This window comes from Podarcis erhardii, assembly GCF_964252035.2.
Source record: "Podarcis erhardii genome assembly, chromosome: 18".
NCBI lineage: Eukaryota > Metazoa > Chordata > Lepidosauria > Squamata > Lacertidae > Podarcis > Podarcis erhardii.
The window spans coordinates 8061643-8087997 of NC_138516.1; the positions used below are offsets into that span (position 1 = coordinate 8061643).

General features: G+C 49.4%; 2 protein-coding genes across 5 annotated transcripts in view; one reads left to right on the plus strand and one right to left on the minus strand.

The window, feature by feature from the left end:
- The window catches only part of SBNO2 (strawberry notch homolog 2), a 107704-nt gene extending 94541 nt beyond the window's left edge, over window positions 1–13163 (minus strand). Inside the window, exon 1 of one of the 3 annotated variants that reach the window (XM_081846029.1) lies at window positions 13010–13163. The gene's annotated coding sequence lies outside the window, so the exon portion shown is untranslated. Of the gene's footprint in view, window positions 1–8950; window positions 9136–13009 lie in introns of those variants that run through there. The other 2 variants (XM_081846030.1, XM_081846028.1) reach the window with 2 other exon arrangements.
- A 9845-nt stretch (window positions 13164–23008) lies between these two features.
- STK11 (serine/threonine kinase 11) overlaps window positions 23009–26355 on the plus strand; it is a 64626-nt gene continuing 61279 nt past the window's right edge. For both annotated transcript variants that reach the window (XM_081846305.1, XM_081846306.1), the window contains exon 1: window positions 23009–25780. In XM_081846305.1, the coding sequence (XP_081702431.1) occupies window positions 25497–25780 (284 nt within the window). In that variant the 5' untranslated portion in view covers window positions 23009–25496. The remainder of the gene's footprint in view (window positions 25781–26355) is intronic.

Here is a 26355-nt window from a genome sequence, read left to right on the forward strand (position 1 = left end):
AGTGCAAGTAGATAAATAGGTACCGCTCTGGTGGGAAGGTAAACGGCGTTTCCGTGCACTGTTCTGGTTCGCCAGAAGCAGCTTAGTCATGCTGACCACATGACCCAGAAGCTGTACGCCGGCTCCCTCGGCCAATAAAGCGAGATGAGCGCCACAACCCCAGAGTCAGTCACGACTGGACCTAGTGGTCAGGGTTCCCTTTACCTTTTTACCTTTACTAATGTGCTGTAAACCACATTGCAATTTGTTCTTTAAAACATATAGAAAGGAAATAAACAACAACAAACTCCGTTGCACACACACACAAAAAACCCCCCGGTGCCTAGACATTCTGTTGCGTTGTGCGACCTTAACCTAGGTTTAAGGTGTCATTTGGCAATTGCATTATATATCTGAGTTTCTAACACTGGACCGCTGGTACCTTCATTTACAGAACATTGTGATTATGGGGTGGGGAGAAATCATGCAAGATGTGAAATCCAGCAAAGGTTTATCAGCACCAGACTTCCTCAGATTTGACGTTCTTTTTGTCTAATCGTCTTTTAAAGCCGTCCCGGTTGGTGGTCATCAGCTGCCTCCCGCAGGAGAGCGTTCCAGAATTTAATTCTGTGCTGCATGAAGAAGACTTCTTTTTATATCCCATCTTGAATCATCTAACGCTCAGCTTCACTTTGGCCGCAAGTTCTGCCCTACATGATTCTGCAAACTTACGCCGCCTCTTCCTCAACTTTTCCATCGTTCGAGCTCCGGTTGCAAATACCGTCACCGCAGCAGCCAGAGCAGGATGAAGCCAGGGAATGAGAATCATGGGACCACAGAATTGTGGAGTTGGAAGGGACCCCCCCCGAGGATAATCTGGTCCAATATCCTGCAATGCAGGGATCTCAACTAAAGTATCCATGACAGAGTCAGGTGGGGAGCATACAATGAATACAGTGGTACCTCTGGTTACATGCGCTTCAGGTTGCATACGTTTCAGGTTACAGACTCCGCTAACCCAGAAATGTTACCTTGGGTTAAGAACTTTGCTTCAGGATGAGAACAGAAATCGGCGCAGCAGCAGTGGGAAGCCCCATTAGCTAAAGTGGTGCTTCAGGTTAAGAACAGCTTCAGGTTAAGAACAGGCCTCCGGAACGAATTAAGTATGTAACCAGAGGTACCACAGTACAGGGAGATCACGTCATTGCTGCTAGCAGCACAGCTGTTTGACTTCACCCCCGGAGGTGTGCGCCACTGTCTCTCGAGACTGACAGATGCCAGCAGGACGTAACGCATATATAAATGCAGGTCCCTTGCCTAAAACCCTGGAGAGTCGCATCCCGTCAGTACAGATGTTTCTGAGCTGGATGTGCCATGATATTAAGGACATGAGACTCTTAATCTCAGGCCCCTGGGTTTGAGCTCCGTGTTGAGCAAAATAATAATAAATTATTGTCACTACACCACCTGTGTGCAGTGAAATTAAACAAGCCCCCCCCCCATATACTCAGTCTTGATTGCGCTCTGTGTGCTTGTCAGAAGTCAATTACACCACTGTTTTTGTCCATTCAGCAGCCCAACAGCCCACGGATAAAAACTGTTCTTTAACCTGTTGGTGCGGCTGACTATACTATACTCCCGAAGGTAGGAGATTAAAGAAGTGCTGGCCAGGGTGTGAGTCGTCCCTAAGAATTTGCCTCGCTCTCCTGAGGCAGCGGTCTCCCACGATGTCATCTAGCGAACTCCGGGGACAGCCCATGATGTCATGTACTGTATTCGCTACCCTCTGTAGGGACTTCCTGTCTGCGGCTGTCAAACCAGCGTGCCACACTGTAATACAGTATGAAAGGACACTTTCTATTGTGGCCCGCTAGAAGGAGATGATCAATTTTTGTTGGACATTGTCCTTTCGCAAGACCCTGAGGAAATGGGAGTCTCTGTTGGGCCTTCCTAATCACCTGGGTTGTATTGAATTTCCAAGTGAGGTCTTCACTAAGGTAAACTCCCTGGAATTTAAAGGAAGAGACTCTTTCCACACAGCGCCCTCTGATATACAATGGGGCTAGTTCCCCTCTCTTTTGCCGAAAGTCCAATACCATCTCCTTTGTCTTGCTGATATTTAGGTGCAAGTTGTTCTCTAGGCACCATGTGGAGACTTTTGAACCTCCTCCCGATACACTGATTCATCTCCACCTGTAATTAGACCCATTGTGGTGGTATCATCTGCAAACCTAATAACTGCAGTGGATGGATCAGATGAAATAAAGTCATAGGTATACAATGAGTACAGGTAGGGACTCAGATTCCTGCATTTCAGGGGGTTGGACTGGGTGAGCCTTGGGGTCCCTTCCAAGGCTACAATTCTATGATTCTCCTTTGGGGGATAAGTTAATAATAATTTATTATTTATACCCCGCCCATCTGGCTGAGTTTCCCCAGCCACTCTGGGCGGCTCCCAATCGAGTGTTAAAAACTATACAGCAGGACAGTCTCTTACATTCCTATTTATTTCGTTCAAAGCCACGAGGCCTGGAGTCTGGCTCCGTTCTATAGCTCCTTGGCAGGCCACCTGCTTTGAATACAGACGGTCCCGGGTTCAATTTCCCGGGAGGGCTGGGAAAAGAACCTGCTGCATGAAGTCCTGGCGAGCCGCTGCCAGTCAGGGCAGACAATACTGAATCAAATGGACCCAACGGTTCTGGCTCAACAGCAAGCGGCATCCTATGTCCCCATCGGAAAAAGCTCCCAGGTGCCTGGATTTTAAAGCTGGCGACGAACCCCCAGAACCCGCCACCGAGGAGTCCTAACCCCCGCCAAGACCTGAAAGAAAGCTGCATACCGTCTGTTTCCTCGGTTGCCCCGGCCGTTTCACGAAAGCCGCGCCGAGCCCAAACATCCCCGCAGCCGCCGAGATCCGCAAGCCCCCACGGCGCAAGGGATCCCTCCCCGCGTGACGCTCCTCTTGGAACCTGATTTTCTGTTGGGGCAGGCAGCTCAGAGCTTCTCCCGAGCGTATCGGGGCCTCCTTGCCAAAGTCAACATTCAACACACCTGACCCGCCTTCAAAGGAGTCCCCCTCCACACACCTCCCGAGCCTCAATTATTCTTTTGCAACGAAACCTTCCAGGGGAGTTGTCAGCAGCTAGGCGCTCGGCTCCCTGTGCCGTGAAGAGAAGAAACCTCGGGTAAACTCAGTTCCCAGTGTCGTGCAGAGAAGGCCTCCCTCCGGCAAGAGAGAAGAGGCATGCCTATAGTTTGCTGAAAAATCCAGGGTTTCTCCGTGCCCTGCCCTAGGGGCTGAACAGAGCCAGATTTGCTGGTTTTGCTGACAGCAGCGTCAAACCCTCGCAGGGAGAAGAGTCAGATAAGAGGTGATGACTTGATTTTCTAAAGAAGACGCACAATGGGTTCAAGCCTGACGAGAAGCCACAGGGACCCCAGTGCCTAATCCTGGCTCCGTGGAGGAGGCTGGATGCAAGTTCCTTCGTGTCGAAGCAAGGGCGCAGGCTCAGAAACACCCGTCAGCGTTTATGATATCCCAGAGGTCCCGAGTTCCGATCCCACTCTGCTCACTGGGCAATCCTTGGTCAGCTTCCTATGCTCGGCCAAACCTACCTCGCAGGGTTGTTTGGAGGATATTATTAAGATTTATTTACTGCCCTTCATCACAAGAGCTCTGGGTGGTTCAAAACACAAGCGAACGGTCAAAATGAAAACAACAGCAAACCCCATCCCACAAACTCATTTGAAAGGATGTAGTATATGTAGTAGTAGGATGTAGCAGTATAGCCTTAGAGAACAAAAAAAAAATGCAAAATACAGTTGTACCTCAGAAGTCAAACGGAACCCATTCCAGAAGTCCGTTCGACTTCCAAAACGTTCAGAAACCAAAGCACAGCTTCTGATTGGCTGCAGGAAGCTCTAGCAGCCAATCGGAAGCCCCGCTAGACGTTCAGGTTCCAAAGAATGTTCACAAACCGGAACACTCACTTCCGGGAGGTTTGCATCATTCAGGAGCCAAAACCTTTGAGAACTATCAGAAGTTGTTCAAAAACCAAGGTATGATTGTACTAACCCTTAAGAACAATTTAAAACAGCCCCACCCCAAATAAACAATACCCTCCCCCAGTTATAACACCATCCCCATTAAGACGATAATGTTAGCAAAAGTGGGCTGGCAGAGGCCCTCATTCCTCCTCCAAAGAGAGGGCCCCCTTTGGTCAGCGCTGTAGCGTGGGTTGTCAGCACCCGGGACAAGGCAAGTAATTTGCGCCCCCTAACCCCAAACCTGCCGCCGCTGGCAGCTTCTTCTTGCTGCTGCCTGGGCTGGGGTATTTACGGTAAAGGTAGCCACGGCGACAGGTCCGTGTCAGGTGATCTGAGGCGAGTTGCCACTGGCGCTGCCGCCCAAACGACACCACTTGCCCGGAGGAGGAGGGCAGAGAGGCGAGGAAAATGCAACATGGCCCAGCGGCTGTAGCAGCAGCAGCGGCAGCGGGGCTGTGAGGAGGGGCTGCCTGGCACGCCCTCCGCGGCCCTGACGCACTGCCTGCCGGACGCCTTCAGCCCGGACGCGCGCACAGCTCGTCGGTTCCGCGAGACATCGGGCTCTGCTACAGCCTATAGCCTCTTCGATGACTCCGGAGGCGGCGAGCGCCCCCCCCCCAGATGTTGCGCCCGGTGCGGCCGGCCCCCCCTTGCACCCCCCACGCTACACCACTGCCTTTGGTATCTCCCCCGTGCATGGATTGTACAGGGAGAACCATGCATGCCGCCCTGACCTCACAGAATAATAGAACTGCAGGGCTGGAAAGGGGTACCAAGAATCATCTATTCCAACCCCCTAAAACATAGGAAGAGCAAGCTATACAAGGAAACTCAGAAGGTAAGAAAACTTTCCAGGAAGGAAGCTCAGTAAACCATAAGAAAGAGGCAAAAGTACATCTTCAGACTAAACTTAATTAGCTTAAGGGACTCACTGCCACAAGAGGCAGCCACATGTCACTTAGGCAGCTTTCTATATTCCTACATTTCAGATTTCTGCATTTGACTGATTTTACAATCATTTCGACATTTCAAAACTTCAATACCTTCTGCATATCCAAATTAACTTAGTTTGTTCATTTATTCATCTTCTTTAAATATATGCTCTTGTGAAACTGCAGGTTATTACAAAAATCCTGCCGAGGTTTCAATCTGTTTGCAATTTATCTGTAGCTTTCTATATTCCTGAGCCTCCTAATGCTGTCTGCACGGCTTAGCTATAAGGGAGCCTAGCAAGATTAAGCCTTCCAGGATGCTAGGCAAAACTGGGGCAGCTTCCCAGAATCATAGCATTGGAAGGGACCCCACGGGTCATCCAGCCCAACCCCCCGCAACGCAGGAACGTCAGCGGGCCCCGTTTCAAAATCTGGGCCACGCAGATGCCAAAGCATGTCGCAACAGCCCAGGGAGAGGTCAGGAGTTTGCGGCACGCCTGGTGTCCCCGCACACGGCAAATCAGCTTTCGAAAGAGCTGGCCTGCCACACCCCAGAGCCAGCTGCCTTCAGGGCATCAGGGCTGCTAGCAGGGCTCGGCCACACCCTTGGCCAGAGGGGGTGTTGTGGGCTCCTTTTAAGGAAGGCGCTCCAGGAAATGAATCAGAACAGCTGTGCTTACTACAGGGGCGCTAATTCATTGGAGATTTCCAACCCATTAATCACCGCACCTTTCAAAAAAAGGGGGAAGAAAGGAAAAAGGACCTCAGAGGAGGAGCCACGGGGCAGGGGAGAAAGGACAGGAAAGTATGTACTGTACAGCGGGGAGCAAACCCTCCTGGCAAATCTAACTCTTATCGAGGTGGAGGCAAGGGGTGCAGTTGAGTGGGAGAGCGTGAGCTTTGCTTGAAGGTGGTCCCAGGTTTGAATCCCCAGCATCGCCACAGCTGATCAGTGCAAAGAACACTAAGTCAGCTTCAAGCAGCCCTGTCTTCTACATGCAGCACAGGTGCTCTGCCGCAGAACTACAGCCTTCTCTTGGAGGAGGAAGTAGACGAGGGGAAGGAACGGCCGCAAGAAAGAAGAGTCTAGTGTTTCTTTAAGGAAGAAGAAGTGATATCTTCGCTATTCTGACAGGCGGAAGGGGGACTCCTCGGAGGCAGCAGGCCAGCCCCATGCACAAGTCTTTGAGGGCAACGCAAACTCCTTCCCCTGTCCAGCCGGCTTCCAGAAACTCGGGGCCAGGACAAGTACAGTGGTACCTCGGGTTACATACGCTTCAGGTTACAGACTCCACTAACCCAGAAATAGTACCTCGGGTTAAGAACTTTGCTTCAGGATGAGAACAGAAATTGTGCAGCAGCGGCACGGCAGCAGCGGGAGGCCCCATTAGCTAAAGCGGTGCTTCAGGTTAAGAACAGTTTCAGGTTAAGAACGGACGTCCAGAACGAATTAAGTTCTTAACCTGAGGTACCACTGTACGGGCAAACAGGGGGACCCATTTCCGTGGGACCAAGGAAGCTGGCCGTCATTAAGGAGAATCTGCCCCAGTGAGAACTCTGATCAGCAGAGGAGAGAGGGGGGACTTGTTCAGATCTCTAACCAGTCCAGGCCTCAAGACCCGAAGGGCAAAAGTGCTGACCCCTCCGACCCTTTGGCCTGTGGATTGGAAGCTTGACAAGGATTTTTTATTTAAAAAAAGGAATTTTGAGGGGTCTCTGTTCCAGCGTGCGGAAAAGGGACATTTGGGCAATTGGTCCGCCCTCTTAAAGAACACACCCCTGCTGAGAAACCACTCAACAGGTTGGAGGAACTGTGCTTCCTTCAGGACAGCAATAACCAGGACAGGGTCAGAGGTCTGCTTCCAGGAACACTATAAGTAAGAGGATGAATCACAGAAGAGAGAGAGAGAGAGAGTGGAGAAAAGTCCATCTTCTCCTGTACATCTTCTTGTGATCTGGAAACAAGAAGAAGCGATACTTCTCCGGGAAGCCAAGGGAATCTGCCCCCTCCTCGTTCACAGCATGGACGAGGGAGGCCCGGTCAGGATGCAGAGGGCGACAGAATCATTAGAGAAGAGAGTCGCCGTCCTTCTGCAGGAGACCCCTATTCAGGAGTCTGGAGAGGGGAGAAAAACGAAGCGCAGGCCAGAAGGGCTCAGAGATAAGATGTGCGGAAGGTCTCTCTGTCTGGCCGATGACCAATAACTCAAAGAGGGGTTGGAGGATGAGTAGGGAGAAAGAAATGGAGGGGAGGAAGTAAGTTCACATTCCTGTATTGCCGGGGGGGGGGGTGAGGTTTCCCAACCTTGTGCCTCCAGCTGTTTTTGGACTACAATTCCCATCATCCCTTGCCACTGGTCTTGTTAGTCAGGGATGATGGGAGTTGTAGTTCAAAAACAGCTGGAGGCACAAGGTTGGGAAACACTGAATTAGATGACCCTTCCAACTCCACAATTCTAGAATTCTATGAAGGAAGCCTGTTGCCCCCTTCCATTCCAATTACAGTGGTACCTCAGGTTACATACGCTTCAGGTTACAGACTCCACGAACCCAGAAATATTGCCTCAGGTTAAGAACTTTGTTTCAGGATGAGAACAGAAATCGTGCTCCGGCGGAGCAGCGGCAGCAGGAGGCCCCGTTAGCTAAAGTGGTGCTTCAGGTTAAGAACAGTTTCAGGTTAAGTATGGACCTCCGGAACGAATTAAGTACTTAACCTGAGGTACCACTGTACTGGAGGGATTGTTGAACTAGTTAAGACCCCGCTTTTGCTTCCCAACCCCTCTGTCGAAGCAGAGTTCTTTGCTTTTAAAAAAACACGTATATATGATGTAACAACGCACACCGACAGGTGTGTATTCGATTTCGGAAGAAGCAGCTTTATCCCCCAAGTCCTCCACGGAGGTCCCTCGACCACCAGTCACCCCCAGTTTGGGGAGAAGCAAGAGGAAACAAAGAACCACAGGGGGAAGCAGGAAGGAACACACACACACAAATGAAACACAGGGGGTGCTGGATTAGTGAACAGAAACCAGTGAAAATTTGTGGAGAGGTGGAATAAAACTTCTCCGGCTTGACCCTCCTGCCATCACAACACCATCTACTGGAACAACCATGGAAGCGGTATCATCCCGCTGTAAACCGTCCCAGCTTCCTCCACAGGGAGCTCCTTGAAGCTGTAGTTCACGACGGGCGACCCCCCCCCCCAACAAAACTACAAAGGTTTACCAATACACCCCTCTTCTCAGGGAGCTTTGGGAACCATAGCACCACATGGGGAGAGACCGGGTCCCCGAACAACTCTCGACACCCTTATAAAAGTACAGCTCCTGACTCTGTTTGGGGAGGGAGCAGGGGAGTAGTGGGACGGATTGCTTTAGAGTCAGGTAACAGGTAAAGGACCCCCCACCTCCGGACGGTTAAAGTTACAGTGCAAATGGGGTGTCTCTCTCTCACACACACACACACCTTTCTTTGGGGGATGAACTCATCCCACCCTTCCCATCAGGAAAGCAGAAAGCCTTAGAGGGCAGGCCCCCCACCAACCCCAAACCAACCCACCTTTAAGAGCGCGAGGAGAGGGACTCTCCTTGGGCTCCCCTATACCCCCCCCCCAAGATCCAACCCCCAAATTGCTCCCTCCTTGGAATACCCCCCAAAAAAGAGGAATTGTGGGAGGGAGAGAAGGGGAAACGAGGGGGGGGGCTGCCTTCCAGCTGCCAATCCATCCCCTCCCCATGGGACCCGAGAGAGGGCTAGGATTTGGGGAAAGGGGAGCAAGCAGGGGAGGACAGACACCCCCTCCCCAATACAACTTGGGGGTTGAGCTGGGGGGGGGTGTAGTGACGTCAGTGAAGGGGAGGGGCTTGGGGAGGGAGGGAAAGGGGAGCAGCTCAGCTGGAAGGGGCGCAGGGAGCGGGCAGGTTGGGGGGGCGTTGCTGACGTCACCGGAGCGGGAGGGGCCGGGGAGGGGGAGGGGAGGGGGTCGCTCTCACCTTGACTTCGCCCTCCTCCTCCTCCTCCTCCTCACTAACTCGCGTGAAGGCCGGCGGGCGGGGAGGGAGGGACGGAGGCGAGGAGCCAGGCCGGGCGGCCGCTGCCGCCGCTTCAGCCCGAGCTCAGGGATCCCGGCTCCCCTCGGCGGGCTGGCTGGGGATCTCGCCGACTTCCGGGTTCGCCATCTTGGAGGAGGCGGGCGCCGACTTCCGGTCCGGAAAAAGGGAGCGGGGAGGGGGAGGGGGCGAAGGGAGCGGTGACGACACTTCCGGCTTCCCTCCCTCTCTTCTCAGGACATTCTGGGGCTTCTCCTGTTTAGGAGGAAGCGGGGGGGGGAAGCGGGGGGGGGAGGCGGGAGGGGCTCGGTTTTTAAAAATAAATAAATATGGAATGTTAAAGTCGCGCAGGGCTATAGAGAAATTCTGAATATATTATAAAAAGTATTAAAGTCACAATACATACAATATATATTGTATTTTTTTTATTTATCTACCTTATATTTATCTACCTTATATTATAAAAAGTATTAAAGTCACAATACATACAATATATATTGTATTTTTTTATTTATCTACCTTATTGTGACTTTAATACTTTTTTATAATATATTCAGAATTTCTCTACATTTGTATGTTATGTATATATCTATTGTAGATTTGTGTATATAATAATACGCAATAATAGTAATAATAAGAATATTTTATTTATACCCCGCCCATCCGGCTGGCTTTCTGCAGTCACTCTGGGCAGCTTCCAGCAAAATATTTAAAAAGGGAAAGGGACCCCTGACCATTAGGTGCAGTCGTGGCCGACTCTGGGGTTGCGGCGCTCATCTCGCTTTACTGGCCGAGGGAGCCAGCATACAGCTTCCAGGTCATGTGGCCAGCATGACTAAGCCGCTTCTGGCAAACCAGAGCAGCGCACGGAAACGCCGTTTACCTTCCCGCCGGAGCGGTACCTATTTATCTTCTTGCACTTTGACGTGCTTTCGAACTGCTAGGTGGGCAGGAGCAGGGACCGAGCAACAGGAGCTCACCCCGTCATTGCGGGGATTCGAACCGCCGACCTTCTGATCAGCAAGTCCTAGGCTCTGTGGTTTAACCCACAGCGCCACCCGCGTCCTACATCCTATGTAGATATGTACTATGATACATCACTTAAAAAACAAAGTCCTAGGCTCTGTGGTTTAACCCCTGATATACGATATACAATATCTTTATTGTCATTGTCCCATGCAGAACAATGAAATTGAAAAACTACATAAAACATTCAAAAAACCCTAAAAACTCTGAAACCCCATTAGACCCCCCTTATGCTGCATTTAGAACCAGAATTGCATTTGCATGGAAACTGTTTCTCAGGCGGCTAGTCCTGGCCTTTATAACCCTGGACCTTCTTCCAGAAGGCAGAAGCTGGAAGAGATCATTTCTGGGGTGCGCACTATCCTGCGCTATCTCTGCCGCTTTCTTTTGGCACCTGATAGCATAGATTTGATCTAAGGTGGGAAGAGTGCACCCAATTATTCTCTCTGCAGTCTTTACAACCCTGGACAGCATTGTTTTTTCCCTGGCCGTGCAGCTCCCAAACCACACACACAGACCATAAGTTAATACACTCTCCACAGTGCAATGGTAAAATGCCGTCAACAGGTCTTTAGAGAGATTGTTTGTGTGTTATGTATATCTCTGTGTTATATCTTTTTTAGATTTGTGTGCAATGATAATAATAATAATATGTAATAATAGTAATACTGTAATAATATTTTGTTCATATCCCGCCTATCCCAGGGACTGTGTGGGGCTTCCAACAAAATATTAAAATACAATAATTCATCAAATATTAAAAGCTTCCCTAAACATGGCTGCCTTCAGATGTCTTCTAAAAGTCAGGTAGTTGTTTATTCCTTTGACATCTGGCGACATATCTATAATATGTTATAGAGTAATAATCTACATTGTTATTCTATATAGGCTTCCTCAAACTCCAGATGTTTTGAGACTACAATTCCCATCATCCCTGACCACTGGTCCTGCTAGCTAGGGATAATGGGAGTTGTAGACCTAAAACATCTGGAGGGCCAAGTTTGAGGAAGCCTGATTATATATGGTAAACCCCAAGTATACATGGAATAGCCCGCAGGTTGAACTCCAACTCCCATCAGCCCTGGCCAGTAAAACCCCTTGCGAGGCATTATGGGAACTGAAGTTCAGGGTGGCCATTTCCCCCACCCCTGTGGACTACGTGCGCCTTCCGGCCGGGGGCGATCTCTCCGCCACGTACCATCTCTATAGATTGAGAGACCCCTTTGGCAATAGACTGGGGGCGGGGCGTCAGATGGGAGGCGCTTAGGTGGTCTCACAGAAGTGATCCCAAAGATCATCTGATAACAGGAATCTAATACAGTAATCCAATAGCAGGAGTCTTTTTTTTAATCCAACATGAGGCTCAAACCCACGACCTTGAGATTCAGAGTCTCACGCTCTTACCGGCTGAGCTATCCCAGCCATTGAATAACCGAGGGTCATGGGGAGTGATGTAGAGAACAAGGATGTGCTCCTGACCCGGGATGTGGCAGCTGTCGAATGGAATCCGGACGTGTGTCATCACTCTTTACCCTTATCTATCTATTGGGAGCTATCAGAGTGGCTGGGGAGACTCAGTCAGATGGGCGGGATATAAATAATAAATTATTATTATTATTATTATTATTACTACTATCTAGCTATCTTTATAGAAGTGGGTGGCTAAGCTGGATGGGGCGGGGTCGAGGGGAGTGGGGGGGGGCGCAGAGCTTGGAATGAAGATTAGGGAACGCACGCAGGGAATTTTAATTGTTTTGATCTAGGCAGCAGCAGTAGTCAGTAATAATAATGCACTTTGGTTGTGTTTTGATTATTGTAGCTTGCCCGTTCTTTAAAAGGTATAGAAAGGAAGGAAGCAGTAGCAGCAGCAACAACATCCAATAACAACGACAACAACAACAACATCCAATTTTCCCCAGGCTTGCCACATAGTTAAACAAACCTTAGTTCATTAATCATTTCATTTCATTCTGATTAATTCATTCCAGCTGACATTATTATTATTATTATTATTATTATTATTATTCATATAGCAACAGCAGTAGGCATGTTGTTGCCATAAGTTAAAAACTGAATTGTTACAATTGGCTGTTTAATCTTTTTGAATTGTTTTTACTACTAAATTTATTACAATGTCTTGTGTTTGTCTTTCACCCAGGTTAAATTGGACATTTAAATTTTTTTCCTTGTAGTTTTTCTTAGGACAGAATTGTTAACGGGCCTGCCTGTGTGGTTTTGTGAAATTTTGTAAATGTTGTTTGTCTCTATTTATTTTTATTACTTCCCCAGTCGGGGATTGAAAACATCCACTGAAGCGTGGGCCATAAATATTGTACATAAATGAATAGAAATAAATAAAGTTAACCTGTTGATGGATTATTATTTGCTATTTTATTATTATTTATAGTTTGCTGTTTATCTATTTCATTATACAATGGGTCGTTAAAGTATTGTGCATACTGACAGAGAGATTAAAAAACAATAACAATGAGTCAGTATAAATTAAGCATGGCTGGGTCCTTCTGCCTGAATCCGTCTGCATTCCAGGCTGGTGTCCTGCCACTGAACTATGATCCTCCAGAGACCTCTCAGTAGATCCCGTCCTACTTCCCATTACTAAAAGGTAAAGAGGTAAAGGGACCCCTGACCATTAGGTCCAGTTGTGGCCGACTCTGGGGTTGCAGCGCTCCTCTTGCTTTACTGGCCGAGGGAGCCGGCTGTCCGGGTCATGTGGCCAGCAGGACTAAGCCGCTTCTGGCAAACCAGAGCAGCGCATGGAAACGCCATTTACCTTCCCGCCGGAGTACTTGCACTTTGACGTGCTTTCAAACTGCTAGGTTGGCAGGAGCAGGGACCGAACTGCCGACCTTCTGATCAGCAAGTCCTAGGCTCTGTGGTTTAGACCACAGCGCCACCCCCGTCCCTTCCCATTACTAGGGGGTCTTAAGTCATCCCCGATCTGATCTCTGCCCTTACCTGGGAAGTCTGGCTTCTCTGACCTGCTCCTTCCAAGCTGAGGAACCAGAAGTAGCCTTTTGTTTACTCTCCACACGAAGTCAGAATTCTTCACCGGAATATCTAGTTTCACTTTCTCCTTTGTCAGCCCTGAAGCTGCAGTAGGAAGTGGCAGAAGCTACAAAAGGAGGCAGCAGTCTTTTATTATTGTTGATATTATTTTATTTTATTTGAATACAGTGGTACCTCGGGTTAAGTACTTAATTCGTTCCGGAGGTCCGTTCTTAACCTGAAGCACCACTTTAGCTCATGGGGCCTCCCGCTGCCGCCGCACCGCCGGAGCACGATTTCTGTTCTCATCCTGAAGCAAAGTTCTTTACCTGAAGCACTACTTCTGGGTTAGCGGAGTCTGTAACCTGAAGCGTATGTAACCCGAGGTACCACTGTATTTAGAATCCCCTCTTTTGTAAACGTTGGCTAAAATATTCCTGCATTGCAGGGAGCTAGACGGGATGCTCCTCGTGATCCCTTCCAACTCTCCAATTCTGTGATTCTATAATGGCATGGGACTTTTGTCTGTGGTTCTCAGAGGCTGTTGCCCTCATTTCAGAGTTGGGGGCCAAACAGAGTGTGGGCCAGGATCCTACCGACACGCTTCTCCTTACATATGCTCCAACATTTTTTCCAATGGAAATAGGGAAGTCCTATTCCATAATAGGGACGCGGGTGGCGCTGTGGTCTAAACCACAGAGCCTAGGGCTTCCTGATCAGGAGGTCGGTGGTTCACGTTGCTCAGTCCCTGCTCCTGCCAACCTAGCAGTTCGAAAGCACACCAGCGCAAGTAGATAAATAGGTACCGCTCCGGCGGGAAGGTAAACGGCGTTTCCGTGTGCTGCTCTGGTTCGCCAGAAGCGGCTTAGTCATGCTGGCCACATGACCCGGAAGCTGTACGCCGCCTCCCTCGGCCAGTAAAGCGAGATGAGCGCCACAACCCCAGAGTCATCCACAACTGGACCTAACGGTCAGGGGTCTCTTTACCTTTTATTCCATAATAATAATTATTATTCCAACATAATAAATCATTGGGGGCGCTGTGGGTAAAACCTCAGCACCTAGGACTTGCCGATTGCATGGTCGGCGATTCGAATCCCCGCTCCCCTTGTTCGGTCCCAGCGCCTGCCAACCTAGCAGTTTGAAAGCACCTCCGGGTGCAAGTAGATAAATAGTGACCGCTTACCAGCGGGAAGGTAAACGGTGTCTCGTGTGCTGCGCTGGCTCGCCAGATGCAGCTTGTCACGCTGGCCATGTGACCCGGAAGTGTCTGCGGACAGCGCTGGCTCCCAGCCTATAGAGTGAGATGAGCGCACAACCCTAGAGTCTGGCAAGACTGGCCCGTACGGGCAGGGGTACCTTTACCTTTTTTACCTTAATATATTATTAAGCATTTTTTTAAAAAAAACTTCCCTATACTGGGCTGCCTTCAGATGTCTTCTAAAGGTTGCATAGTTACTTATCTCCTTGACTCCTTGGGGGGAGCAGGGTCACATAACTCCAGCCCCTCCAACATTTCTCTGATGAAAAGAGGGACGTCCTAAGGAAAAGCGGGACATTCTGGGATCAAAACATAAACCAGGACAGCTTCTGTAAATCCAGAATTTGTCCCTGGAAAAGAGAGACACTTGAAGGGTCCTTACATCTCCGCGAGTAAAGGGGACTAGAAACTTGCTCGTCTGGTTTTAATGGGAGCTGAACGTTTAAGGGCAAGCGGTCTGGAATATTCATAAGCAAGGGAGGGGAATACTCTGGAAGATTCATAAGCAACGTACAAGTCAGTCTGTTTCACAGCTCACTGTTTAGCTAGACTGGACCTAAGGTCGTGGAAATGAAGGCTTGGCCTACAAGAAGCCACTTCCCTGATTTTTTTTTTGTTCTGTTTCCCTTCTCCTTACGCCTTTGGAAATTCCCCACATTGTCTGAACCAAAAGGTTGCTGTCCTTCCTTCTCCCTCCGTGAACAGCAGAAACTGCAAGCTGGATTTCCGAGGACAGGGATCAATTCGGAATCCGAGAGGGCTTCTCTAAGTCAGGGACATCCCTGTAAAATAGGGGCACTTGGAGGGTCTGCAACTCCCTGGGGCCTGGGCACCCACAAATATCGGTGCCAGGGCCATGCATGCTGTGTGATAGGAATTTTATGGTCTTAGATATATGGTAATGTTCATAAGCGTACCAACCAAGCACATACATAGATCAGCACAGGAAGACCGACCTGGAACCATTTTGATTCCTAAACTGAGCAAATGTTTTCTCTGCAAGGTCAAAGTGGGAAACTTCCCCATTGTCTCTTTCCTCACAAATCCTGTCTTAAGGGTATGTCTGTGTTTGAATAGGTTGTGAGCCTGTGACCTGGCCCAGGAACTAAGTATTTATCATTACAAAAGACTGGCTAGGCTACCCAGGAAATCTAATCAAGTAACCTGCCAGACAGGAGATAAACAAGGACAGGATAAAAACATTAAAATTTCTGTTTTAGACTGCCTTTTCTGTGATATAGGTGTGATGTATCTGGGGGGTGGTCTTAGGTTACACCCCTTCTGTGATGTATGCATGATGATTCTGGGGGTGGTCTTGATCTATAGGATGGCACCTTGCGCGCCATTGTTCTGGGTTTCTCCTGCGTGTGAGGGGAGCACCCTGTTGCAACAGATCAATAAAGATCAAGCTTACTAGCAGCTTTGCTTCTCAATATTCTCTGGTTGGCCTCTGTTATCTTCTCCTACCAATAGGGAACCTATGTAAGGACTCTATATGGGCTCTTGGGTACCCCATAAGGGAAAAGGGCAATACAACAGCTGTGTTGCACCCACAGCCCCGGGTACCCAGGGCCGCAGGGCCAAGCCGGCACTCCTGGTGATAAGAACGTCACTGCTTCTCTCAAAGTGTTCTCCGCTGCTGTGTTTCTCCAAAATCTATCTGGGGAAGCCACTTCAGAGCTTGCCGGCCTTCCGTTCTGCCAGGGCAGCTGTCAAGGGTTTTCTGCGGGACACGGCGTCCTCTTGCGAGAGACAGACAGACTGGCTCTTGGGTGGAGGAAGGGGGGATTTGGCCGGCTGCAGCAGATGCAAACCAACCCAGGAGCAGCCTCAGCAGAGGCTCTCGCCACCGGCACCAACTCTCTTGAGCGCTCAGGTTTCTCCAGCGATGCAGGCCCAGCTCAATCGATCCAGCCTCCCCCACCCACCCCCTTCTGGGAACCGGCTTCCCCTGCAAGGAAGAACTTCCCAGTAGCTGGGTGGGCCCTTTCCAGGATTCTCAAACTGGAGGCCAACATTCGCTGCAAAAAAATTAATAAAATGGGTCATTGCACCACTCGCAAGCAGCGATCTTAAAGGGAGAGTTAGCAGTGCTGTGCATATAGCATAGCTGTCAACCGTCCCTTATTTGGCGGGAAAGTCCCTTATCCCAGTGCTGTGTCTCCTGCTGCTGTCCCTTATTGATGATGTTCCTTAAATTTCCCGGGTTTCAAAGGACGCAGCTCCTCTCCCTCCCTCCCTCCCTCCCTGCCGGCCGGGGAGGAGGGAGGCTCCAGCTGTGTTGCTTGGCTGCGTTGCTCACCCCATAAGGAGTCTAAGAACGACTGGGGGGTGGAGCTTGCATGCCTTGTGCCGATCCAATCGGCCGCCTTGCCTGAGGACTCGCCTTTGCTCAGCACTTCCCAGCGGAGAGGTGACGGTGGTTTTCCTTGCTGCATCCCCTTTGCCGGGTTGCTGCGCTGTGGGAACCATCGCTTGAGGCTTCGCTTGGCTGCTGGCTGGGCTTTCTGCCTTTGGCTCAGAGGGGCTCAGAAGTCGAACATACCTGTGCTTGGAAAATCCCTTATTTTGGCTGCTGATCCCTTGTTATTGAGGCTGCTGGTCCCTTATTTTAAAATCTGTAAGTTGACAGCTATGGCATATAGTGGCAAACAGGCTTGGGACCCGGGACAGAGCAGAGTTGGGATCCTTAGCCACGGGAGAAGCTCACGCAGGGACCAGTCTCCCTCAGCCTGAGCTGCCCTGCAGTGTTGTTGTGAGGATAGAATAGTCATAATGGGGAGGTGAGTATCAATTGCTGGAAACGGCCAGAAGGATGCTCAGGTCCTGTTGCATCGGTCAGCCGCTGTGAGAACAGAATACTGGGCTCGGTGGGTCACTGTTGGCCTCATCCGACAGGCTCTTTCTGGGGGAAGTTAGCTGCTGAGGAAACGTCAGAGAGATGGGACAAAGGTCTTTCTGAAGGCAGCCACTTTCTCCCTCACTTTGCCTCTCCTAAACGCTGAGATATGTCATTTACACCAGCAGCGCTGGTTCTGCATGCCTCTGCTGCTTCCTAGTGGAACGACCCAGAAATGTGCAGGAAAGGTGAGGAGCCGTTCCTCCTTCCAGGGATGGAGCAGGGAACAATTGCCTGCAGGGTAGCTTAGTTGGTACAGCGTGAGACTCTTAAATGCAGGGGCGTGGGCTACTTTGGGGGAAAAGGATTCCTGCACTGCAGAGGGTTCAACAGATGACCCTCGAGGTATCTTCCAAGTCTAAAAGTAAAGGGACCCCTGACCATTAGGTCCAGTCATGACTGACTCTGGGGTCGCGGTGCTCATCTCGCTTTACTGGCCAAGGGAGCCGGTGTTCAGCTTCCGGGTCATGTGGCCAGCATGACAAAGCCGCTTCTGGTGAACCAGAGCAGCGCACGGAAACGCCGTTTACCTTCCCGCTGGAGCGGTACCTATTGATCTACTTGCACTCTGATGTGCTTTCGAACTGCTAGGTTGGCAGGAGCTGGGACAGAGCAACGGGAGCTCACCCCGTCATCGCGGGGATTCGAACCGCCAACCTTCTGATCGGCAAGCTCTAGGCTCTGTGGTTTAACCCACAGCGCCACCCGCGTCCCAGAAAACTGAATTACGGCATCATGAAATGATGCACATTTATAAAGTGCACCAAAGTTTGGAAAGCTCTGCTTTAGAGATTTGAAGATGGCTTTTGTATCTCCGCATATCAACCGTATTTTTCTTACAACATCACCCTTCTCCATCTGCCATCCTAACAGGCTAGAGGCATTATCAGAGGTATGCCAGGACAGTTTGGTCAGGCAAAAACACTCGAGGAATGTGTAAAGCAAGGCTTTGGTGAGGGGTGTGGCCTCAGAGGGGTGTAGCTTCAGAGAAGGGGTGTGGTCTGTGTTACAGCAAGAATCTGGAAGGTCAGGTCGACTTGGAAATCTGCATTTGGGGCCCCAAGGCCTGAGATTCCCCACCCATCGCCCTGAACGGACTTGCTAGCAGCTTTCTCTTAGGTTCCAGGCATAAGCCAACCCCTCTCTGTCTCTCGCTCAAAGCCTGGCTTTGCTGATCTGTAGGAAAGGCACTAAATTTAGCCGGTGCAAAGCCTCCTACACTGCACAGACAGAGGATCCGCTTGCAGAACCGTCCGGCCTGGTGCCAGGGCAGGCTTCCCTGGGAAAGGAAGTCACATTGACCTCTTCAGCAGTGGGGAGATTTCCGACCCTCCAAGTGTCCCTATTTTCCTGGGACGTCCCTGATTTAGAGAAGCCGCGCCGGTTTCTGATTTGATCCCGGAATGTCCCACTTATCCTTAGGACACCCCATTTTCATTGGAGAAGTGTTGGGAGGGTATGGAGTTATCCGACCCCTGAGCCATCTGAAGGCACTCCCGTATAGCAGTGGTTTTCAACCTGTGTGCCGTGGCACCCTGGGGTGCCCTGAATGACGATCAGAGGTGCCGTGGGCAACACTGGCCTCTGTCCCTCTTTCCTTCCCTCCCTCCTCTGATGCCCTCTTGCATCTCTGCCTCTCAAAGGCTTGCACAGCTGTTCATTGCAGCAGCCCTGGGTACCACAGGCGAATGGTGCCTCTGGAACTGGCCAGAGGGTGCTTCCCAGGCCCCTGTGGGGCAGTGTAAGGAGGCACCTCTTTTTAGGGCGGGGGGGGGGGGCAGCTCAGAGACCAAGGGCAATACCTACAACTGACCAGAGGAGCCCCAAGAGGGGAGGAGGCTGAGGAGACACTCCACAAGGGAGCATGTTCAAAAAGGGGTGAGGGGCTGCCAGCTCTGCAGGCAAGGGGTAGCATAACTGGGCTCCTCAGCCCCACAGGGGAAACGTAGAAAGAATGTTGTTGGTCAAGGGATCCGTGGACTCAAAAAGGTTGAAAACCTGCTGTATAGGGAAGTTTTGTTTTTTCAATGTTTAATGTATTTTTCGCTCCATAAGACGCACCTAGTTTTTAGAGGAGGAAAACAAGAAAGAAAAAAAATCAGAACCAAACAGTGGATCTATTATTTTTGTGGTTCATGCTGTGGCCACAGACCTGATATGTGATTTGACGGTGAGTTTGGGGTAGCCCACTGCAAAAATCCTGAGGATCCATGTGGATCCGTGCTTTGTAATCACGTTTTTGCACCATTGTGGCCCCACAAAACAGTGGATGTGTGGTTTTTTTGGGTGCAGGCTGTAGCCATGGACATGCTATGTGATCTGATGGTGTATTTGGGGTGACTCAATGCAAAAATCCTGAGGATCCATGTGGATCCGTGCTTTGTAACCATGTTTTTGTGCCATTGTGGCCCCATGAAAGAGTGGGTGTGTATTTTTTTGGGGTGCAGGCTATAGCCCTGGACATGCTATGTGATCTGATGGTGAATTATGTTTTTATATACAGTGGTGCCCCGCAAGACGAATGCCTCGCAAGACGGAAAACCCGCTAGACGAAAGGGTTTTCCGTTTTGGAGGTGCTTCGCAAAACGAATTTCCTATGGGCTTGCTTCGCAAGACGAAAATGTCTTGCGAGTTCCTGCGGGTTTTTTCCCCTTTCCCCTGCCTTTTTCTAATCCGCTAATCCGCTTATCCGCTAAGCTGCTAAAAGCCGCTAAAAGCTGCTAAACCGCTAATAGCGCTAATCCGCTAAGATGTCAATGGGCTTGCTTCGCAAGACGAAAAAACCGCTAGACGAAGAGACTCGCGGAACGGATTCTTTTCGTCTTGCGAGGCACCACTGTACAGTATGTTGGAAGCTGCCCAGAGTGGCTGGAGCAACCCAGTAAGATATGTGGGGTGTAAATAGTAAAATTATCGTTATGGAATGGGACGTCCCTATTTTCATTGGAAAAATGTTGGAGGGTATTGCTTTACCTTTACTGGAACGCTGCGCCCACTAGGCCTGAGCTGTTCGGTTTCTTTGAATAAAGAGTTCATTTGGCGCCTGGTGAACTGTTGCTTCCGACTCCCGCTTTGACATGGTGCCTGTGAGTTTTTCAAACAGCTCTTCCAAGCCCTAAGAAGCTTCCCTCCTGGAATAATAAAGGTAGCCAACAACACATTGGTTAATATGGTATTAAAAATAAAGGAAGATTATAAGAAAGCCAGAAGATGAAGGTTAGATACGAGGATCCTCAGCAACAGTCAAACAGTAAATAAGATAGGGAAAGAATTATTAGGCATAAGGGAGATTCATGAGAAGGGGCAAAGTACTCAACCAATAATATGGGATACAATGAAGCAGTGGTGAGGGGAATTAGGATTAGGGAATCCAGTAAAGTGGGGGGGAAACAACAAGAAGAAGAGATGAAAAAGTTAGAGGAAGAAATGAGGACACTGGAAAATCAATATATTAATGAAAAAGATAAAAGAAGTTAAGCACAATTACAGGCAAAATGGAAGGAGTTAGAAAATAAAGATATGGAAAATAAATTTGCCCCCTTAAATCACAGGCATGCCGGTTTGTCTGATGGCTGAACCGGCCACAACCTGAGCTGACCTCTGTCCTGCCGCAAGCACCAAGGTCTCAGCTGTTAAAGTAGTAGGAGTCTGATCAAGTTTCTTTTAACTCCTCCGGTGTTTATACTACATTTTTAGAGATTTAGAGTCTTTGAACTTCTTTTGTTGACCGCCAGCATTATGCTTTCCGTTTTTAAGTTCGGAATAGAGGAGTCTTGGTCATTGGGCATCCGCACGACATGACCAGTCCAACGAAGTTGATGTTGAAGAATCACCACTTTGAGACGGGTGATCTTTGCTTCTTCCAATACACTGGCATCAGTTCGACTTTCTTCCCAAGTGATGTGTAAAATCTTTCGGAGGCACCGTTGACGGAGTTGGATTTTGAGGAGTTGGAGATGGCGTTTATAAGTGGCCCACGTTTCACAAGTGTACAGTAAACTTGGTAGTGCAATAGCTTCGTCAACGAGAATTTGTAAACTATAATGGAGCGAACGAGAACAAGAAGCGAGAGAGGACACCGATTTTTGGCATCGCGCAAGGCGCTGCTGAAATTTGGAAAGGCCAATAATTCGCCACTGGCAGTCCCCAGTAATTTGACTTCACTCCCAATGGCGCAGTCCTGCATTGTCTTTTAATAATAATAATAATAATAATAATAATAATAATTTATTTATACCCCGCCCATTTGGCTGGGCTTCTCCAGCCACTCTGGGCGGCTTCCAACCAAATATTAAAATGCAGTAACGCATCAAACATTTTTGATAAGAATAATGATCTGTTGTTAGCTTGACGGAAGTGTACAATAGATGAGCTTTCCTGCTTTGGCTCATCTTCCTTTTTCTTTTTTTCCCTATTTTTTTTTCCCTTTTCTTTTATCTTCCCCATAGTTGCTTATGTTCTGTGCCATGTACTTCGATATTTTTTGAAGTTTTTTGCAGGTTTTTTTCATTACTATTAAGGAATTTTCCTTTGTCTATATTTATATGTACCTGTTTAATAATAATAATAATATTTTTTTATTTATACCCCGCCCTCCCCAGCCAAGGCCGGGCTCAGAGCGGCTTACAAGCAATAATAAAAACAAGATGAATGATTACAACTTAAAAACAAAAATAAAATACAGCATTAAAATAATGGAACATTAAAATATTAAAATGTAGCCGCAAAAGTTTAAAGCAAAATAAAAGTTTAAAAAAACCAACAACCATTAAAAGCTTCCCTAAACAGACAGACTGATGCCAACCATTCAGGGGTGCCAACTTGAATAAAATATTGGGGGGTGGGGACACCCACATAAGCCTTGCCCCACATTATTGATCCACACACGTCATTTGAATGGGAATGGTCGTCATCTTTGTGGGGGCCATAGGCCCCCCTCAAATATTTTATTGTGAGGGGGCCCCGTGGCCCCTAAGACTCGGCTCCTATTCCACCGTGTCCTTTTCTTCCTCTTTAATTCCCCTCAGACATCTCGAACTACAACCCCCATCAGCCCCGGCCTGGCTCGGCGCCGTGCCGGGGATTGTGGGAGTTGTAGTCCAGCAGCGTCCGGCGGGTCGAACCCCATTGGCTGGCGCCGGCGCGCGTCGACGTCGAGCGGGCCCAAGCCGGCCTCCCCTTACGCGTCCCCATGGCAACCCCGCGCCCTCCGCCCCGCGCCGCCGACCACCCAATCCCCGACCGTCTCCTCCACCTCCCGCGAGGCGAGGCGGAGGCCGTTTAGCCAATCGGGCGAGAACGACGAGGGGAAGTGACCTATGGCAGCGTAGAAGACGCCGCGGTGGGGCGGGGCGTCCTCTTCGGGGTTTGTTTTTTTTTTTTTTTTTTTAGCCAGTACTAGAGCGCGCGGATTGCGCATGCTCGGAGGGGGGAGGTAAACAAAATGGCGGCGGCGTGTTAGCTGCGGCGGCAGGAAGGCAAGGAGAGGGGCGAGGCGGCTTTGACGTAGTCAGGGGAGGGGAGCAGCCGGCCAGCCAGCCCCCCAAATAGCCGCCCCTTGGGGTGCGGCAGTGCCCCCCCAACCCCCCCACCTATCCCCCGTCAGGCTCGAGGGGGGAGGGGTCCCAAAAGGACTCTGACTCACCCCCCCTGCTACTTGAGCGCAGGGCTTGGGCCTAGTGGTTTTTTTCCTGGGGGGGGGGGGAAGGCTGCCCCTCATAAACAGCAGACTCCCCATATTCATTTTAAGCCGTGTGTGTGTGTGAGAGAGAGTGGGGTTGCTCTCCTTGCAGGGGGGGGAGGCGGAGGGGGGGAGGGTGGAAGAAGCTATTTTTATATAATTTATATTTTTTATTTAAACAGAGAAAAGTGTGTGCGTCTATATATATATATATAGGCACACACTTGGTGTTGGGGGTTTTTTTTGGGGGGGGGAGTTCGGTTGCCTGTCCTTTAGGGAAGGCAAATCGACTGGTAGGAGTTCTGTTAGTTGACTCCACTGGCAATTCAGGGCCCTTCTTCCCCTTGAGGAGGAAAGTTTCTTCCCCAGTTTTTATTAGTGACAGTCCATTAGTTAATCCCCATTCCCAACCCTTTCTTTTTCTTTATTTCTTTTTTTTGGGGGGGGGGCGCGTGACATTTATTTTCCTCCACCCCATTCTTAAAAGATTGGGGAAGAAGTTGTAGGGAACTCTTGGGTGACAGGCAGTGACCCTTCTTGAGGAAAGATTATTTTTTAAGTTGAATCCCATGAGGAATTGAACCCCCTTTTTCGTTGGGGAGGAGTGATCCTGAGTTGAAAGGATACTTGCCTCCTTTTTTGTTAGTGATTCCTCCTGTTAGAAATTGTGACAGGGAATTAAGTCAAAGAGTATTACATGAAGCAGAGGTGTCTCCGTTAATCGACTTCCCTCTTCCCCCTCCCCTTTTTCCCCAATCTAGAAACTCTTCTGAGAAGGGAAGAAGACCCTTACTTCTTCTTCCCTTGTGGTGGTGTTATTTTTTCGCTTCAGTTGCCCCTTCTGTTAGGGTCAGGTTTTCTCTTCCTCACCCCACTTGCCTTTGCAGAGAGCTCTCACCCTTTAAGTAGCCCTCATTAATTGCCACAATTTGGGGGAAATTGTTATAGCTGCCTCCCAGTCCCAATTGGCACTTGTTTTTCTTTTAGCTCTTAAGTTCTCTCTGGCTGAGAAGGAACCAGGTACTTTCTGTCCCTCCTCTGGGTTGAATGCATGGGAGACTAGGCATCTCCTATACTACAGATTTCCCTTCCACCCCTCCTCCTGTAGAGGAGGAAGCTCCACATAAGGACTCCCTAATTTTGTGGGTGCCAATCTTGTCAAGAGGAAGATTCTTGGGGATTATTGAAGCTCTTCAAAAGAGAGAAGAGTCCCATTAGGGATTTGGGAGGAAAGGGTCTACTCCCCCCCCAAGTTAATATTCTCCCCACCTGTTTGACAGGCATCTTGGTCTCTTGTGGGAACGGTACAATTACCTGTTAAGGGAAAATCTCCCAATTCCTTTTTTTTACCCCTTTTCCCAACTCACGTGCCAAGGATAACTTTCCCTTGACTCTCTGGGCTTGTGAACATCACATTGCATTTCCTTATTTAGATCGGAAGGCCACATAAACAGAACGGTGTGTGTCTGTTCAGAAAGGGACTTAATTACTCTCCGCAAGATCGGTCAGGAGTCTGGCACTAATGGGATCAATCGGTTCTGACTGATGCCTTCAAAAGCCTGGCTTTGCTGCAGTATAGCTTGAAGGTAGAGGGGTTCCCCAAGAGTAGGATGATTAGAGGCCTCCCCTCTTTTTTCAAGACAGTTGCTTAAGCTGGATGAATTGTGTAAGCTTAAACTTGCGTCAGGAGAGCTTGCTCAAGCACCATCCCCTCCTCTCTCTCTCTTTTTTGTGGGTGCTTAGTTCTGGGAGACTTGAATAGGGTTTGAGCTGCCTGCCTGCCTACCTTAATACCTGAAGCAGTGGGGTGACACATCATGTGTCAGGTAGACCCTAAGTGGTTGAAGGATGCCCCTGGTAGCACCTACTAGACACGGAAGGCCTCGATCCTTTGTCAAGGGCGGAAGAGAAGCAGTTGAAATCAGTATTGAAAATTCCTTTAAAGAGACTTGGTTCCAGCTTCCGAACGGCTGAGAGGACTCTCATCGGAGGTCGTACCTGGGTGGCGCGAGTGGTCAAAGCCGAGGGGTGGGTTTGGGCTCCTTGATTCTTCACCTCACAGTTTGGAAACAGGAGCTGCCATGCCTTGCTAGCGATGGAACACCCTCCGAGAGACTAGCTTTCAGTTTCCAAACGCAGGAAGTATTCTAGAAGATGACTTAGGTCCTCAAGGAAGGGGGGGAAATACCTTGGACTTCCTCAGGAGAACATTACCTGATGTGAAAGACTTGGAGCAGCAAAAACGAGATTTTTTTTTTTTTTCAAAAAGAAGTTAAAGCTGACTGTAAATCAACTTTGTTGCTTTCCCCCATCCACATTGTTTAAGAGAAGCTCTATAAGTATTGGAACGAGGTGCTGGATCTCTGCAGGGCCCTCGTGGGCTCGAGAGAAAAGTTCTCATAGGCTTTTATTTTTCATTTGTAAGTTAAAACGTTTGTACAATCTTTTTGGGAATTCTCTACTTACCTCCGCTGAACATCCTTCTTCCCCACCCCAAAAGAATTGGGAGTAAAAAGGGAGCATCCGACACACCAGGAAAGTGGATTTTTAAACCTTTGGCGCGCGCACACATTTGTCGTCGTAGAACGCAAACAGGCTTGGCTCATTTCGATTCGCGATGGAGGACTCCCAGCAGTTGGGGATGTTTGTCGAAAGCGAACTGATCTCGGTGGGCATGGATACTTTCATCCACCGCATAGACTCTACAGAAGTGATCTACCAGCCCCGCCGGAAAAGGGCAAAACTCATAGGCAAGTACCTGATGGGGGACCTGCTTGGGGAAGGATCCTACGGCAAGGTCAAGGAGATGCTGGACTCCGAAACCCTCTGTAGGAGAGCAGTCAAGATCCTGAAGAAGAAGAAGCTGCGGAGGATCCCCAACGGGGAGGCCAATGTTAAAAAGTGAGTGTTGGGGTTTTTTGGGGGGGTGGGAGAGGGTTTGGGGGTGAGGGTGGGCCTATGCCTACAAAAATTGAGTGTAGTTGTGTCTTTGTAGAACATTGTTGTTGTTTAGTCGTTTAGTCGTGTCCGACTCTTCGAGATCCCCTGGACCAGAGCATGCCAGGCACTCCTGTCTTCCACTGCCTCCCGCAGTTTAGTCAAACTCATGCTGGTAGCTTTGAGAGCACTGCCCCACCATCTTGTCCTCTGTCATCCCCTTCTCCTTGCGCCCTCCATCTTTCCCAACATCAGGGTCTTTTCCAGGGAGTCTTCTCTTCTCATGAGGTGGCCAAAGTATTGGAGCCTCAGCTTCAGGATCTGTCCTTGCAGTGAGCACTCAGGGCTGATTTCCTTCAGAATGGAGAGGTTGGATCTTCTTGCAGTCCATGGGACTCTCAAGAATCGTAGCACGTTACTGCGGAATAAAGTAAAGGACCCCTGGACGGTTACGTCCAGTCAAAGGCGACTGGGGTTGCAACGCTCATCTCGCTTTCAGGCCGAGGGAGCCGGCGTTTGTCCACAGACAGCTTTCCAGG